The sequence below is a fragment of the Pezoporus wallicus genome, unplaced genomic scaffold, assembly GCF_028554395.1.
Source record: "Pezoporus wallicus isolate ANWC-B61680 ecotype Strahan unplaced genomic scaffold, APGP_CSIRO_Pwel_v1 contig_7901, whole genome shotgun sequence".
NCBI lineage: Eukaryota > Metazoa > Chordata > Aves > Psittaciformes > Psittacidae > Pezoporus > Pezoporus wallicus.
The window spans coordinates 600,803-615,870 of NW_026641041.1; the positions used below are offsets into that span (position 1 = coordinate 600,803).

General features: G+C 48.0%; 1 protein-coding gene across 1 annotated transcript in view; it reads left to right on the forward strand.

The window, feature by feature from the left end:
- Positions 1–5,093: 5,093 nt before the first annotated feature.
- Positions 5,094–15,068, forward strand: part of LOC130605997 (store-operated calcium entry regulator STIMATE-like) — a 35,547-nt gene continuing 25,572 nt past the window's right edge. Inside the window, exon 1 of the mRNA XM_057421905.1 lies at positions 5,094–5,224. Within this exon, the coding sequence (XP_057277888.1) occupies positions 5,119–5,224 (106 nt within the window). The 5' untranslated portion in view covers positions 5,094–5,118. The remainder of the gene's footprint in view (positions 5,225–15,068) is intronic.

Sequence of the window (15,068 nt, forward strand, 5' to 3'; positions counted from 1 at the left end):
GGTGACGTGCAGACAGTTGTCATTAGCCATTGCAATGGGCTGGATGACTCCCAGGGCTCCAAAACACCCATTGTCTTGGCTTTTCAAGCAAGAACAAAAGAAAACAAACCTCCAAAACATTTTGTCCTCAAGGAATACAGGCGGCCCTTTGCAATGGAAGATAAATACTGAACATGGGAAGATGATGAATGAGGTCTCAACACTTATGGGGTATAAGATAGAGCAGGATTACTGGAAAAAACACACTCTAACCTAGCTCAGCACCATACAGGTATTGTACATGTTTCCTGACAACTGCCACTGTTGATTAATCAGACCGGTCCCAAAATGCTTGCATTGATCCATGCTGCTACTCTTGTGTGTTGAGCCCACGTCACACTCACACAACGTGGGAATGACACAGAAGATGTCCTGTTATCCCAGTTGTGATGTCCCCAGTCAAGGTTAGGTTATAACATGTAACAGGATGTCTTTTTCTGCCCTGACTCAAGTGCTGATGGGCTCTACCACTGCTATAACTCAAGCAAATGAAAAAGCTCTCTTTGGGCCCAAAATGAACATCTGATTTGCTCAGTCACTGTCTTATCAGCCAGAAAGGAATCATGAACAGCTCATAATGGTGCTGTTCTTTTCAGAAACAATCAGGGAGATGTAAAGGACAATTCTTATAACTTTAATGACTTCTCCTAATGATTTTCTCTGTACTGGAATAATTTTGCCACAAGTTTCTCCAATGACACCTATTACTCCTGCAGGTTTTCCTGGAGTAAAAAAAATCCCCATTTCTTTCCCAATTCCTATTTTCTCAAATGTTTTCTATCCCTCTTGCCCTTCTCCAGACTCCAGCATGGATCTGTCTTTGTATGATGGCAAAACTGGGCTGGACACAGCACCTACCCCAAGTTTTGTGTACAACACTCCAGACAACCTCCCAGAACAGGATGTGCTTCCCTCACGACACCTATTTGTATTGACTCACACCTTGTCTGTCGGCCATTTACATCTCTTGATCCCCTTTCCAGCCAGGTATGCCTCCCTTTCATAGGAACCATCCCACCATGTTTCTGCGATGCCTGTTACATCACACCCCCGTAGACGTGCCCACATCTCTAATTCCTCTTGTTTGTTCCCCATACTACAGGCATTTGTATAGAGGCATCTGAGCCGAGCTCCAAATGCAGCCGGCTCATTGCCTGGAGCGGCTGGGATATCTCTACATTGCTCCGAGCATTTATTATAGGTGCTGGCAACTGATCGGGAGTGTTGGGATGGAATGATGCCCCACTCCCCCAACACATCTAGTTTAAAGCATCCTTGACCAGCCTGGCAAGCCTCCTACCAGAACAGCTCTTCCCCTTCGTTGTCAGACCAGCTCCACCAGCCCCAGTACAGCTGGCCTCCCAAAGAGGAGTCTTATAAATGATAAGTCTTATAAATGGATTCTTTGCTAATCTTATAAATGGATTCTTTGCTAATTTTTAATAGCATCTTCCTGGCTGCTGGAATAAAGCTGCTGGTCTCTGGTTCCACAGATTCTCATTTGCCTTCTCACACTATTTGCCCTTCTCCAGTCCTCTGAAACCTCCTCACCAAGTCCCCTGTGATAACCAACCCCTGAGGAGCCAGGCTTTACTCTGCCCGCTTCACAGCTACTCTCACAGCGGTTTCATCCGGCCCTTGAATACACTAGACTTGCTTCCTCTTGTCTTTTAACCTGTTCTTGTCCTGCACTGTTTCTGCTCCTACTGTTTTAAATCTGTTTTGCTTCTAATCCTTTTTTTAAGGGTTAAAAATATTTTGAAGTATTTTCTGTGGTTTCCACTGTTTGTTTTTCTCTATCTGAGAATTCATGGATTCATTCCATCTTTCATTTTCCTCTGGCTTTCTTGCATGTACAGAATTGCCTGGATTGACTTTTTGCACCCCTTGTTACTTGAAACCACTTTGGTGTCTTGGCTTTTCTTATTTCATGTTTGCACCCATGGTCTAATATTTAAATTCAGGTTTTCTGGTTCTTTTTTCTTCTTTAATGATTTAATTTCTATTTCTGAGGGAATTTCTTGCATAACTGCTCGCTTGGTTTGTTTTTTCTCACTTTTCTGTTTTGTCACTGATATTTCTCACCTCTGTTTCTGGAAGCTCACAAAGATGAATGGATAGAATGAAGTAAATCAGCATCAACTGACCATTGTACTGTGAGCCTCTCCAGACCTTTGTCCAACCAAAGTTAGGGGAAAAGAAAAGGATCACAGCTCTTATGTTCTCTTTTCTGTCATTAATGCCAACTCTCGCTGCTGAGATGGGCTGGGAAGTCTGGACATTGCCTAGCTTCAGAGGGCATTACCCTGAGCACATTGAATGTGAACTTTCCTGCTGGGAAGACAGCTTTACATCCACTCAGGATAAACTCCACATCCCCACAGGAAAATTTCCCTAAAGAAAATACTCAGTTGAGCTGAGGGGCACCACCCCCAGTTTGGGTGCAGCTGTCCTAAGGACTGTAGTGTGTGCTGGTCACAGCCAGGCAGACACACTTGGGAATGGTGCCAGGTATAAAGAGTGCTTTCTTACATATCTCCTTTTTTAATACGCAGGAGAGATGGAAAACCTTGGGGAAATAAGGAAGGGAGACATCTGTGGGGCATGTTAGTTGCCAAATGATACAGGAGGATCTAGTAGCCAGAGCGAGCTCCCAGACTGCCCCTAGGATACAGACGAGCCCTAAGGGCTTTTTGCATGGGTTCAGAAACTCCAGGTGTTTTGAAGTGCGAGTCATGCTGTTGATAAAGCAAAGCTGTGGTTTCACAGTGGAGTGTGGAGCAGCAACAGGATCTCTGCCTCCTCCTGCAATGAGGGCTGGGATGAGGAGGGCTTCTCTCAATTGCCTTCTTATAGCCTGGGTGTTTTCACACATGGGAGGCACTGTGCTCCCTTGTAAACACATCAGCACCTGAAAACAAGGCCTCAGACAACTTTGCACTGCTGAATGAAGCAGCTGGAAGAAATCACTGTTAACTGTGCTAGCAAGGAAAGGGAGGAGGCAGCGCTGGTTTGGAGAGAGCCTTAGGAACACTGTCCCCATCTACAATTCACTGATGCATTCTCTTAGGGGTGATTTGCAGGTTATTCATAGAAAATGAAATAGGTTTAAGAAATACCAATCTGGTTTCAATGCCTTTTATTTCCTGTATGCTCATCAATTGCTGTGCCATACCTGGGCAAATAGAGTCCAAGGTAATTCCCAGATCATCATCCAGCAACCAATTCTTGCAAATGGTTCTTTAGCAGCAAATGCAAAGTGTCTGAGTAAATTTGTGTGAAGATATGCATTTGCTTACTAGATGGCTCTACATATACTGTGTTCAGCTGGCTTATATAAGGATATCCACTTTAATATTTGATTTAGAATTCAATATAAAGGCAACTGATTGCAAAACACAATCAGATTTAGCAACTCACGGGAATGAAACTAACAATTACACATATAAAATCAGCTGAAAATGAGTTAGGAAGATGAAGCTTCCAGTTTGCTGACTGAACTCATGATTAAAGTTGGGGAGCTAAATGAGCACCTCTCAGCCCAAAATACTCCTGGTGGGGGTTATTTCAGTGATGTGGAGCCAGCAGGTTGGTACCTGGGGATGTGCTGGCTCACTTGAGGGGCTGGGGGAACTCAGGGCAAGCAGGACCAGGCAGCAGGAGGAAGGACAAACCTCCAGGCAGCTTGTCTGACCAGGGCTAACCTCTACCCAAACTGCTGGCACTATTGTCCTCACCATGACAGGGGATTCCCAAGCCCACGTTTAACACAGTTTCATCCTGAATTGTAAATGGGATTTGCTCTGGAAGTGCACCAGCTCCCATGATTTTCTGGTCTCATAACGTTTAAGGCCACTACTCTGAGTCGTATGATATGATGAGATTTGCAGCCTCTTTGGCTCTGTAACTACGTCTCAACGTCAGGGTCTCAGACCATCTTACCTCAGACCACAGAAATAGAAGCTATCCTCACTAGGACTGCCCCAACCTGGCATCCCAGTCCCACCAGGCCCCACATCTCCATAGAATCACAGACTAGTTTGGGTTGGAAAGGATCCAGTTCCAAGCCCCTGCCACGGGCAGGGACACCTTTCAGTAGAGCAGCTTGCTCCAAACCCCATCCAAACAGGCCTTGAATCCCCTGCACCCCCATCTCCATCCCCCTTCCTCATCCTTGCCCTTGCCCCTGTGTCTGTGTCCATCCCCATCTCTATGCCCACCCTTTTCCCACCTCCACCCCCACCCTATTTCACATGTCCATCTCCTCCCCACCCCTGTCTCCCTCCCTGTCCCCATCTCCATCCCGATCACATTCTCCCTCCTTATCCCAATCTCCCTCTCCACACCTATCTCCATCCTGATCCCAATCTCCTACCCCCATTTCCTTCTCTATCCCCATCCTGATCCCTAGCCCCATCCCATTCTCCCTCCTTATCCCAATCTCCCTCTCCACACCTATCTCCATCCTGATCCCAATCTCCTATCCCCATTTCCTTCTCTATCCCCATCCTGATCCCTAGCCCCATCCCATTCTCCCATCCCCATTTCCCTCTCTATCCCCATCCTGATCCCTATCGCCATCCCATTCTCCCTCCTTATCCCAATCTTCCTCTCCATACCTATCTCCATCCTGATCCCAATCTCCCATCCCCATTTCCCTCTCTATCCCCATCCTGATCCCAATCTCCCATCCCCATTTCCCTCTCTATCCACATCCTGATCCCTAGCCCCATCCCATTCTCCCATCCCCATTTCCCTCTCTATCCCTATCCCCATCCCATTCTCCCTCCTTATCCCCATCTCCCTCTCCATCCCTATCATCACCACCATCCCCCTTCCCAGCTCCCTCCTCACTTCCACCCCTCACAATCTCCCTCCTTATCCCCGATCCCTATCCCTATCCCCATCCCTACCCCTAACCCTCCGGCCCCACCCCGTCCCGCCTGCTCCCGGGTGTGGCCGCTCCGCCGGGGCGGGCCGGGGGGCGGTGGCTGCTCGGGGGCCGCCTTTGTGCGCGGCGGGGCCGCTTCGTCCCGCTCTGCTCCAGCCCGTCCCGCACCTCCGCACCCCGCTCCGTCCATGGCCCCGCGCCCCGCTCACGGCTGCGGCAGTGGCGCTCTGCTGGGGCGCTTCGGGGTGCTGCTGCAGGCGCTGCTGGCCCTCTGCGCCTTCAGCACCCTCATGCGTGAGTACCGGGGGTGCCTCTCGGCCAGCGCTGCCAGGTGGCTGGGGACCCGTTTCCTTATAAACACCAAGGTCTGCGTTGTCTGTGCTGGGGTTTAAAGCGGAGTGCGGGAGCTTGTTCGCGGCGCTGAGCAGGCGGTTAGGGCGACAGATGCTGCTGCTGCTGCTGCTGCTGCTTAAAACTTGTTTCCAGCCTTAATCTGATGGTAATGAAGCACCGCGAAGTTGGGCTGTAATCTGTTCAAATCGGCTCCGCTTGCATGAGCGATTGCTCAGTCGCTCAGAAGATTTTAATGAAGCGTGAGAGCTAATGGGGTAACGTGGGGATTTACAAGGAGAAGCAAAAGTATATCGCAGGGTGGGTGCTGGATGCAGCGTTGCCTGATTAGAGCCGTAGTGGCCCGACTCGATGTGGTGGTTAACTTTGCTTTAACTGTGAAGTCTGGGGGCTGAAAGGCTGGGGAAGGAGGTTACTGGGGTAAATGGTTGCTGTGGAGGGGTGGTAGGAGCAAAACGAAGGTGGGGAGCCCTGAAACCTGAGAAGGACCTAGGATACTTTACTGGTTTGTGCTGCAGCTGCGTTTTCCTCAGAGCAACGTGGTGCTTCTCTTTAGGGTTAAGCGGTTTAGCAAAAGCTGGATAACGTGCCAGAACCCGGTCTGTTTTCCTTGTTTAAAACCCTGTGGTGACGGTGAACTAAAACTTCCAAGTTTCCTGGCTCAGTCGCTGCACGTTTTGAGGCTCGTTTGCCCCTTTCTGCCTTTTGGAAACAGCTTCCAAAGTGCTGCGGTTAACGCCAAGCTGCGAGGGGATCCTGCAACAAGTTCTTCCTGTGATAACCGATAGCTTTTTCCAGCTGGAGTAGCCCAGTTGCAACACTTCACTGCTTGTGTTTCACCAAGTAGTGACAGTAAGGACTAGTTGTGAGTGTCTGTTCGCCTTAGTGATGTGCACATATGGGTTAATTGTCCCATAAACTCCACGGGGTGTCTGGTAGAAGCAAGGACATCGGTTCATCATATCAAAGTACTCCTGTGGATGAAGGCTGTGTAACCCCTGCTTAGCAAATCATCAACCCTGAGCTAACCTCCCCCTGGTGCAGGGGCTGATAATTTCCTTGAACATCAACCACCTCATGGTTAATGAGGAGAAACTGAAAGCTGATCCTGTTGTGGTTTCGTTGTGAATCAGCTCAATGTCTGAAGCTGTGACCAAAACTGCTGGCTGGGCCCCCAAAAGCAGATGTGTTTACAGCCCTGGGATCTCAACCGCAGCACCTCCTCTGGCTGCAGCTGAGCTGGTGGTCCCTTGTTCACCCCAACTGCCTCTTATCTGTGCCCTGTTCGCTCCCCATGTCTGGAGGGTTTCTCAGGTCTGCTGTTGGGGCTGTTTGTGTACACGCTTCTAACCCACACTGGTTGTAGCAGGCTTACCAATGACTCTACATTAGACCCTGACTTAAAAAGCAGCTTTTGGGTTATTCTTGTGGCCTGTTTGGATGGGAGCCTCTTGAGCTGGTGGTGGTATGTGTCCATCTTATAGATACTCATAGATACCTGGGAGCCTTGACTGCATCTCCATCAGCCCATCATCAAGCCAGCAGCCCCAGCTGAAACAGAAGCTGGGACACTGCTGTTACTGGAGTCAGTGTCAGCCCTTCTTGGGTACTTCTTCCTTCAGTACTGTGACATCCCTGGGGGTGGATTTCTGCTGTTTGTATGTCACTTCTGCTTTAATGGGGTGTTGCAGACCAGCTTGCTTGGTGTTACAGGCCAGTGAGTGGAAATTCAGCTCCCATCTGAACCCAAGCCAATGCTTTTTGTGTTCCTTCTACTTTCAAGTACCAGCTCAGCTGTAGGAGCACCTGAATTTGAATAGTTAATGTTTCCAAATTGTGCAGATATGGTTCAGAGCACTAGATACAGGAACTCCGACTAAGGGTAACACTATGCTCTGCAAAGTTTTGCATGTGGGTGTGCACAGGACGTGCTCACAGAGTGCACATCCAGTATGTGGGTCCCAAGTATAGCCCATTGCAGGAAGGATAAGATTATATGTTTTTATCAGAAGAGTTTGTGTCCTTGTAGTTCTGTCTCTTGAGGCTGTGGAAAGAGTCTCCTGCCAAGCTGGCAGGAGAACCCAGCGAAGGAGGAAGTTAGTGTTGGATGAGTGTCTGAATGGGATGACTGGTGTGGTTGCTCCCATTGCTGTGGGATACATGAAATGCACTGTGAAAACAGGTCCCAAAAGTAGATGATGCCCAGCCTTGGTAGTGAGTCAGGAAAGCTGCTTAGTGTGGTTATCTTAGCCATCAACTGCCATAGGCAATAGTGATGACAGAGTTCATTTGAGCCTGCAAACACTCTTGCTTTTCCAGCAAGAAGGCCTTTAAGGCTGTAGCAAAGCCTAGTTCCAGTATGTCTTGGGGCTTGCTGGGGTTTCAACTTTACCCCATTCAAATGACAATGAGTTGTTGCCCTTCCCATGTGCCTGTGGTGGCTTTGGAGGCGCTTTGGCTGTAAGGATACTTGCAAGAGCCGAGACACAAATACTAGAAAGAAGAGGCAGTGAAGCCAAGCAGGGGTGTGTGTGTGTGGCAATCCAGCTTCCTCTGCAAGAAGTAGCCCTTAGGGAGGTCAGGACTTGGAGGAGTGTGGATAATTGTGCAATCCCATCTGAAGTCATTCGTAATGCTTTGCCTTGATGCTCACTCGTGTAAGTGGAGAAGGCACGTTGCAGCCATCTCTGCTGCAGATGCAGGGTGTGATGTGGGGCTTGAGTCGCTGTAGTTGCTGCTGTTTAAACCTTTTGAAGCAGGTTTGGGGAGTTAAAGGATCTTTTCCTCCATTGTGAATGGAAAAAGCTTTCCTTTGAGCTGGTAAACTTGTTTTCTACCCCACCACAAAGGACATGTGTAAGAATATTTATTGCTCTCCCAGCTTCCTCTTTCTGAAACTGTCCTGGCAGCTCTGAGCTGAATGAGGCTTAGCAGCACTTGTGCTGCAGGTGTCAGAATAGACTTGGCTCTTAAAGAGAGCTCATACTGCCAGACAAGGAGAGCTGTGTTGGACTGGTCTGCGTATCTCTGCACAGTGAAACCTGGTTTTCAGCTTGACATTTGAGGATGTCTTGATGCTGCCTAATGTGGCAGCAGTGTCCCTTTATCTCCTCTTGCACATCACTGCTGGATGCATTCTTCTTGCTCATCTTGCCTTGAGTTTAGTTGAAAAAAGCAGAGCTGTTTGTGGCACGGACCCTGGTGATGGAGCTGCTTTGTTAGCACCTTGGTGGTGTATTGCGCACTGGTCCAAGCAGCTTGTCCTGAGGCAGGACCACAGAACAGGAGTTTGCCAGATTTTCTGTAAAAGAAGCTGTGGCTCTTGGCTATAGGAAACTGCTGGTAAAGAGCATAAGAAGTATCCCTTGCTCTATGGTGTGTGCTTTCCTGGTCTCTGTGGACTTACCAGCTGGCCTTGCAGTGCATTTTCCGCCAGGGTGGTGGGATTGGTTAGTGAAAATGGGAAGCAGCATCCTAATGTATGGAAGGGCCTGAATTTTGAGAGGGACTAGTAGAGGCCCTAGGAGTCATCTCCACTTGACAAATCAAGCTTAAGCAACCTGTTGTGACTTTTTAGTAGGCCATGTAGTGTTAGGAGAAAGGGTGATGGTTTAAAACTAGAGGAGGGCAGATTCAGACTGGATATAGGGAAGAAATCTTTTGCAGTGATGTGATGAGACACTGGCACAAGTAGCCCGGAGAGGTGGTGGGTGCCCCATCCCTGGAAATATTGAAGGTCAGGTTGGATGAGGCTCTGAGCAAACTGATCTAGTTGGAGATGTCCCTGCTTGCTGCAGGGTGCTTGCACTAGATGAGCTTTAAAGGCCCCTTTCAACACAAACCTTTCCATGGTCCTGCGCCAGTTCTAAGTTCAGGCTTGTCGCTGTATGTAGTTTGAATTGCTGCTGTTTCTGTGCTTCAGAATTACCCCGAGTGCTTTCTGGGTCGGGTTTTGACTTTTGCACTGAAAATCTCTCTTAAGGCTGGGTGGAGTGTGAGTGCGTGTCAGGAAGGCGAAGAAATGAATTGTAGAGCAGTTGATCTGTTCAGGCTTCCATTCCGTTTTTAAAGTCAGTTTAAAGGGACGTGAAAGCACTGTACCGTGCCCAAGACGGGCTCTGCTGACTTTGCTGCTTCTAACACAGCCGTGTAGCTGTGTTTGATTTTGATTATTCACACACACATATGTATTTAAATGGCAGCTTCTCCACTGCAGATGCTTTCCCTCTAGGGGAAGACAAAGCCACAAAGTTTAACTGTGTCTCCGGAGGTGCTCTGTGGACTGCAGTAGCCCCTTTAAACGTGGGTTTGTGGGTTAAGCAGGAAGCTACATATGGCAGGGCTCTCAAGACGTTTTTCTGCTTCAGTGCATCTGAAAACTGGCTGAGCTGGAAAGCGCACGTTGCGCATTGTAAGCTGGAAGGGCTGTGCTGCTCTTGATGTGCTTCATTGAGCCACATGCAGCTTTCGACAAAGCTGTTGCATTTCAGCTGTTGATGATGTTGACCTCTTCTTGGAAGTCGCCTTTTGAGCAGCAAAAGCTGCCCTGAGGCTCCTGGTGGTTTCTGAAGGAACAAGTGGTTGGGGTGAGCTGAGAAATGAGCTGGTGAACTAGAGCTGCATGCGGAGTTATCCATCACCCAAGGGTTGCAAAGCACCTTGCTGAATTCATTCTGCAGCATGTGGTGAGCAGGTGATAAGTGGTTTTTAACCCTGTGCAAGAAACTTTACAGGGAAATGAGTCTTCTGTGATTTCGATTGGAGCAATTAGAGCTTTAAGGAGGAGTCTGTTAAAAGTCCAGCTGATTTTTAACAGCATTTATGAGAAGACTGCATGGCAGACTTTAACAGTAGCTATCAGCCCAGTTGCATCACTTTATTCTTCAAGTGGTGGTCTCTCAATCTTGGCTCTTATGGTGTTAAGATAAAACGTTTCTTGTGTAAACCCTGTTTTTCAAGGCACTGACTCGAAATGATGCTTTACCTGGATAGGGTCACTACTGCTTCCCCCAGGACAGAGTTAAATAAAACACTCTACATTTGAGCTGTAGCCCAGCTCCAATCCAGGTCTCTTACAGGCGTTACTGTGTCATCTAATGTATGCCTTGTTCTCAATATGCAAAGCATGGCTGATGTTTATGATCCCAAAGCTGTGGTTTGTGACCCCCTGGCATTTGGCTGTAAGGATAATAGGAAAAATCCACATTGAAAGCAGGCACACGGGGTGGAGCTTAAAGCTGAGAACCAAACCAAAGTATTGTATGGCCTTCATTTGGGCAGTTAGGGTTTCCACATGGATCAGTGTTCCAGCTGAGGCTCTTAATACATCTCTACAGGGGGGATGAGGGGGAAGTGGTGCCATTTTGTGAGTTCCTGAGCTTCCCCCGCACTAGACCTGCAGATGACTCTGGATCTGTGTGGGGAGTAGGAACATATGGGCTAAAAAGAAAGGGGAGGGGAGATCAGCTGTTAGCTGATATCTCAAGGAGGAAAGATACTGAAGTCTTTGGTTCAGAAAAAGCAGAAGTATTTCTTGTGGCCCCCCTACATCAGCCTCACTGTGCAGCACCCTGCAGGGTTTTGCATAGGGCTGCTGCTCCAGCAGACAATTCTGAATGCTCAAACGTGGTCCATGTATGCTCCTCTAACAAACTTTCTAGTCCACAATAAAACCCCTCTTCTTACCTAAAAGATGCTATAGAACAGCTCAGCAACAGCTGAGTATCTTCAGCAGGAGCTAGCTCAGTCTATATACTTCCCTGCTGCCTCATTTCTTGCAGAGCCAGAGATAACCCAGAACGCATCATCTATTCCTATTACTTCCCTAAAGTATCCCCTCTTCCAGTTTTGCTAGGTTCTTGAAGCCTTGCTACGAGGGTGTTTGGGGATGAAGGACTAAACACGAGTGCAGACTGGAGGATGTTAAGTCAATAGCATAAGTCTCCTTAAACCACCGGTAGGACTTTCTCTGCTCCCTGAACTGATGGAGGGTGAGTGCTTTGAGCCTCTCCACACACTTACCTCACAAGCAGCACATTGGCTGCTCTGTGCAAACAGTGGCTGCTGCTTCCTCCTATTGTGTCTGGGTTTGAGCTGCCTGAGTAGCTGCATGCTCAGGCTAAGAATAGTGCAGACCCCAGGGTTTTGGTCTCTGTATCCTGCCTGTTGGCTTCTTTCCTGCCTGGGGCTTGGAAAAAGCCTGTGAAAGGGTGTGTCCTTCAAAATAAGTTGAAATTGTGTTATTGGAGACTGTACAGCCTATAAATAACATGGAGGGTGGGCAGGGGAAGAGCTGCTGTTTCCTGCCTGGTACAGTAGCGCTGGGTCCTCTTCTGTAAAGGCCAGAAATAAAGTCCTCGTCCTCACTAGTGTGGTGTTGCTCCAGAGATGGGCTTTATAGTGGACAGTTCAGCCTTTCTCTTAAAAGCAGGTAACCAGTTCTTATACCTTAGTATAGGGGAGTTACATGTGTCTAGAACAGGCAAAGCTGTCCCCTTCTTTGTGGCTTGACTTTGTGAACAAAGACTTGTGAAGGACTTCATCCATGCTTGCTACAAGCATGCTGATGCTTAAAAAGGCCAATGTGGGACAGGCAAATCCGGTTGCAAAAAGCACAACGAAAGGTCTCCTTGGGTGGTATAAGTGGGGCACGATTCTTTCTACGTTGTCTTTTCTCCTCGAGACTAGTTGTATGGTGTGTCTCCAAGTCACCCTATTGAAGGCCAAGGTGGACCACTGATGGTAGTCAGTATGGCCAAGGCTGAGGCTCCTTTCAGGGAGTCCTTATATCTTTCTTTGGGGCACTTCTCTTGCTGCAACTTCTTACTGCATCAGGAAACACCATAATAAATGTCTACCTGTTATTACTCTGAAAAAAAACCAAGAGAGAATGGCTGTCAGGGAGCTTTTATCTTCTAGTTTTCTGACGATTTACAGTCCTATAATGAAAACCTCTCCTCCCAAACGTGCTTCTTTACATTTCACAGGTTCTCATTTACATGTCCAGCTTCCACCCAGCCTGGTGGCCCTGAGGGGATTTCAAGTGTGTAAGGCCTTTATCCTCCTTGACTGAAAAGGAAGGGCTTGGCACTGTTGTTTCCTGCCCTGCCCTTTCTCACTCATAGGCAGGGTATGTCTCTCATTGTCACTCATCCTCCTTCCCTTTCAGTTTCCCTTCACAGCTTTTTATCTGCAGTAACCAGAGCCAAGTAGGGGAAGAGTGGTCGCTTATGAGGACAGCAGCTCCAGAAGGCAGACTGCATCTCTCTGGTGCTTGGCTCCTGTTTAAGGGGATAGATATGGGACCCCTTCTTCTGACTCCTCTAGGAGCATCTTCTTCCCACCTACCCAGCCTTTCCTTGGGATGCTTTGGACCATGTGGCAAGTCTAGATGGTCACACAGCACTTCACCTCCCTGCTGCATCAGGGCTGTGTGCCTTGGAGCAGCCTCTGTGCTTCAGGTTGGGACTTCATGATGCTTTTGTTGATTTTGAGCACTGTCTTTGAAGCCTTTCTGAAGGCAGTGCGCTTCTACAGTGTAAGCTGGTTTACTGTTGGCATCCACCTCTTTTACTGTTAATTGAAATTTAAATGGGATCACTTGGAATTAAATCAGAATGGGCTCAGTGCAGGTTTGGGTCCTGCAGGAAGAACCTGGACAAGCACTCTCAATTTTCCTCCATTCAGCAGCTTGTATTTCCATGGTGCTTGCTGTAGCATCCTGCTCTGTTACAAGGGCCCTCAGCCACGAACATGAGGTCTTCATCTTTATTTCACCCAGCATCTGCCATCAACCTGTGACATCTCTGCAGCAGCAGTACCACCACTGGGTGGTTTTGTGCTGTCGGACATAGAACTCCTGAATTTGCTGCTCTTCAGAACTAATAGCTTTGCCCTGCTAAAAGGGGCAGCTCAGTAGGCACTGACACCAGCTGGGACTCACCTTAAACATGGTGCAAACACCCAGGCTTTACACCACCAGTAGCACTGTGAGTTGAGGCTGATTTCTCGAGCTTCCCCACTTGAACTCAATCCTGGAGCAATTGTTCCCAACCTGTACTCAACTTTGCTGCTTTTAGACTTTACACATTTGTCTGGAAGCTTGCCTGTACCTCTGGTACACACTGGTGTTTTCTTTCCCTTGGAAAGATTGATGGGGAGGGAAAAGGATCTAAATGTTTATGTGGATTTGACTTGCTTTTAATGTGTTACTAGGGCTGGTTTCTTGTTTAGTGTTAGTGATGTGAAGTCCTGTTTTGTAGTGATGATGTGAAAAGGCATGAAGTGAGATTGGGCTTTCTACAGAGGTGTGCAGTCACATTGCTTCCTTGCAAAAGCCAGCTTGCTTTACAAATGGACAAAGCTGAGGAGGGAAGCAGAGTTAGAATAGAATCATAGAATCAACTAGGTTGGAAAAGACCTTTAAGATCATCAAGTCCAGCCTTTACCCCAGGACTGCCAAGTCTACCACTAACCAACCCATGGCACTGCATGCCTCTCCATCCAAAATAATTGATACTGTGGCTGTAGCACTGTTAGGAGGACAAATTCCTGATAACTTCTGGTATAGACCCAGGGCATGCTAGTCTCTTATTTAATCTAATGGGACGTCAGTTCTGTCCCATCTTATGCAACCCTTTGTGCACTAAACTCAATTTGTAGTTGGGTGTAGGTGCTAGAACGTCAATATCCCATATTTGTTTGCTTGATGCATGCATAAGATGCACAGCTTGGGGTGGACTGGTCTGTCTGAGCCATAGCAGCAAACCCACATCTACAGCTGGTGGAAAACCGAGTTGACCCCAGTGAGTAGAGACACGTTTTGAGAAGAGCAAAGCAGACTTCAGCCTTTCTCCAGCCTCAGCCAGCTGAGCTGTGCGTGCCATGGCTTGGAAGGGAGCAGGGACAGTGCAGTTGCTGCTTAGCCTGTTGCTCCAGAGCCCACGTTGCTCCCAGAGCACAGAAGCAGCAGTGCTGCTTCCAAGTGGACTTCGTCAGCTCCTTGAGTGTTTAAAGACCTGGTGCTGTTTTGATATGGATTTAGCATCACCCCCTACCCTCTGGGTGACGGCTACCAAAGGACTCTGCTGCCTCTTCAAGCTCTGTTGATCTTGACTGGCTTCTGGTTCAATTTGGAGACAGCCCGCTGCAGCCCTGCACAGTAAATGCCCTATTAAGCAGTTAATTATTTCTCTGTAATACTAGCTTTTATCTTTAATACAACAGTTTTACTGTCTCTGATAATTACACAGTCTCGGATAACTCTTAAATCTAATGAGGCATGACAAGCTGTGTTCAACAAGGCAAGACACCATTAACTTCTTGCCTCTTACTTGTCATCTTATCGCACTGAATTACTGTATTTCTAGCCTGAGTGGCTGTGGATATGTAACATGTCACTTCTCATTAAGAAAATACTGAGAATCAGCCCTGGTGCTCTCATGGTCAGGTTAGTGGTCAGCTTGGTGGCCTGCAGACTCCTCCAACTGCAGCATCATGTTCTTGGCCGCATGAGCTGAGCAAGACGGGTTCAGTTTAGGTACTTCTGGTTCCTCAAACAGCTAGGTTGGTCCATGGGTCTCTTGTTTATGGGCGAGTGAAATGCCAGTGGCCTTTTGAAGGGCATCAGGGATGATAGACCTTGTTTGTGTTGATGGAAATTACTGCTTCATCAGGGATTGTAGTGATAGGACAAGGGGTGATGGGTTGGAACTGAAACAGGGGAAGTTCAGGTTAGATATAAGGAAGAAGTTCTTTACTGTGAGGGTGGTGAGGTGCTGGCACAGGA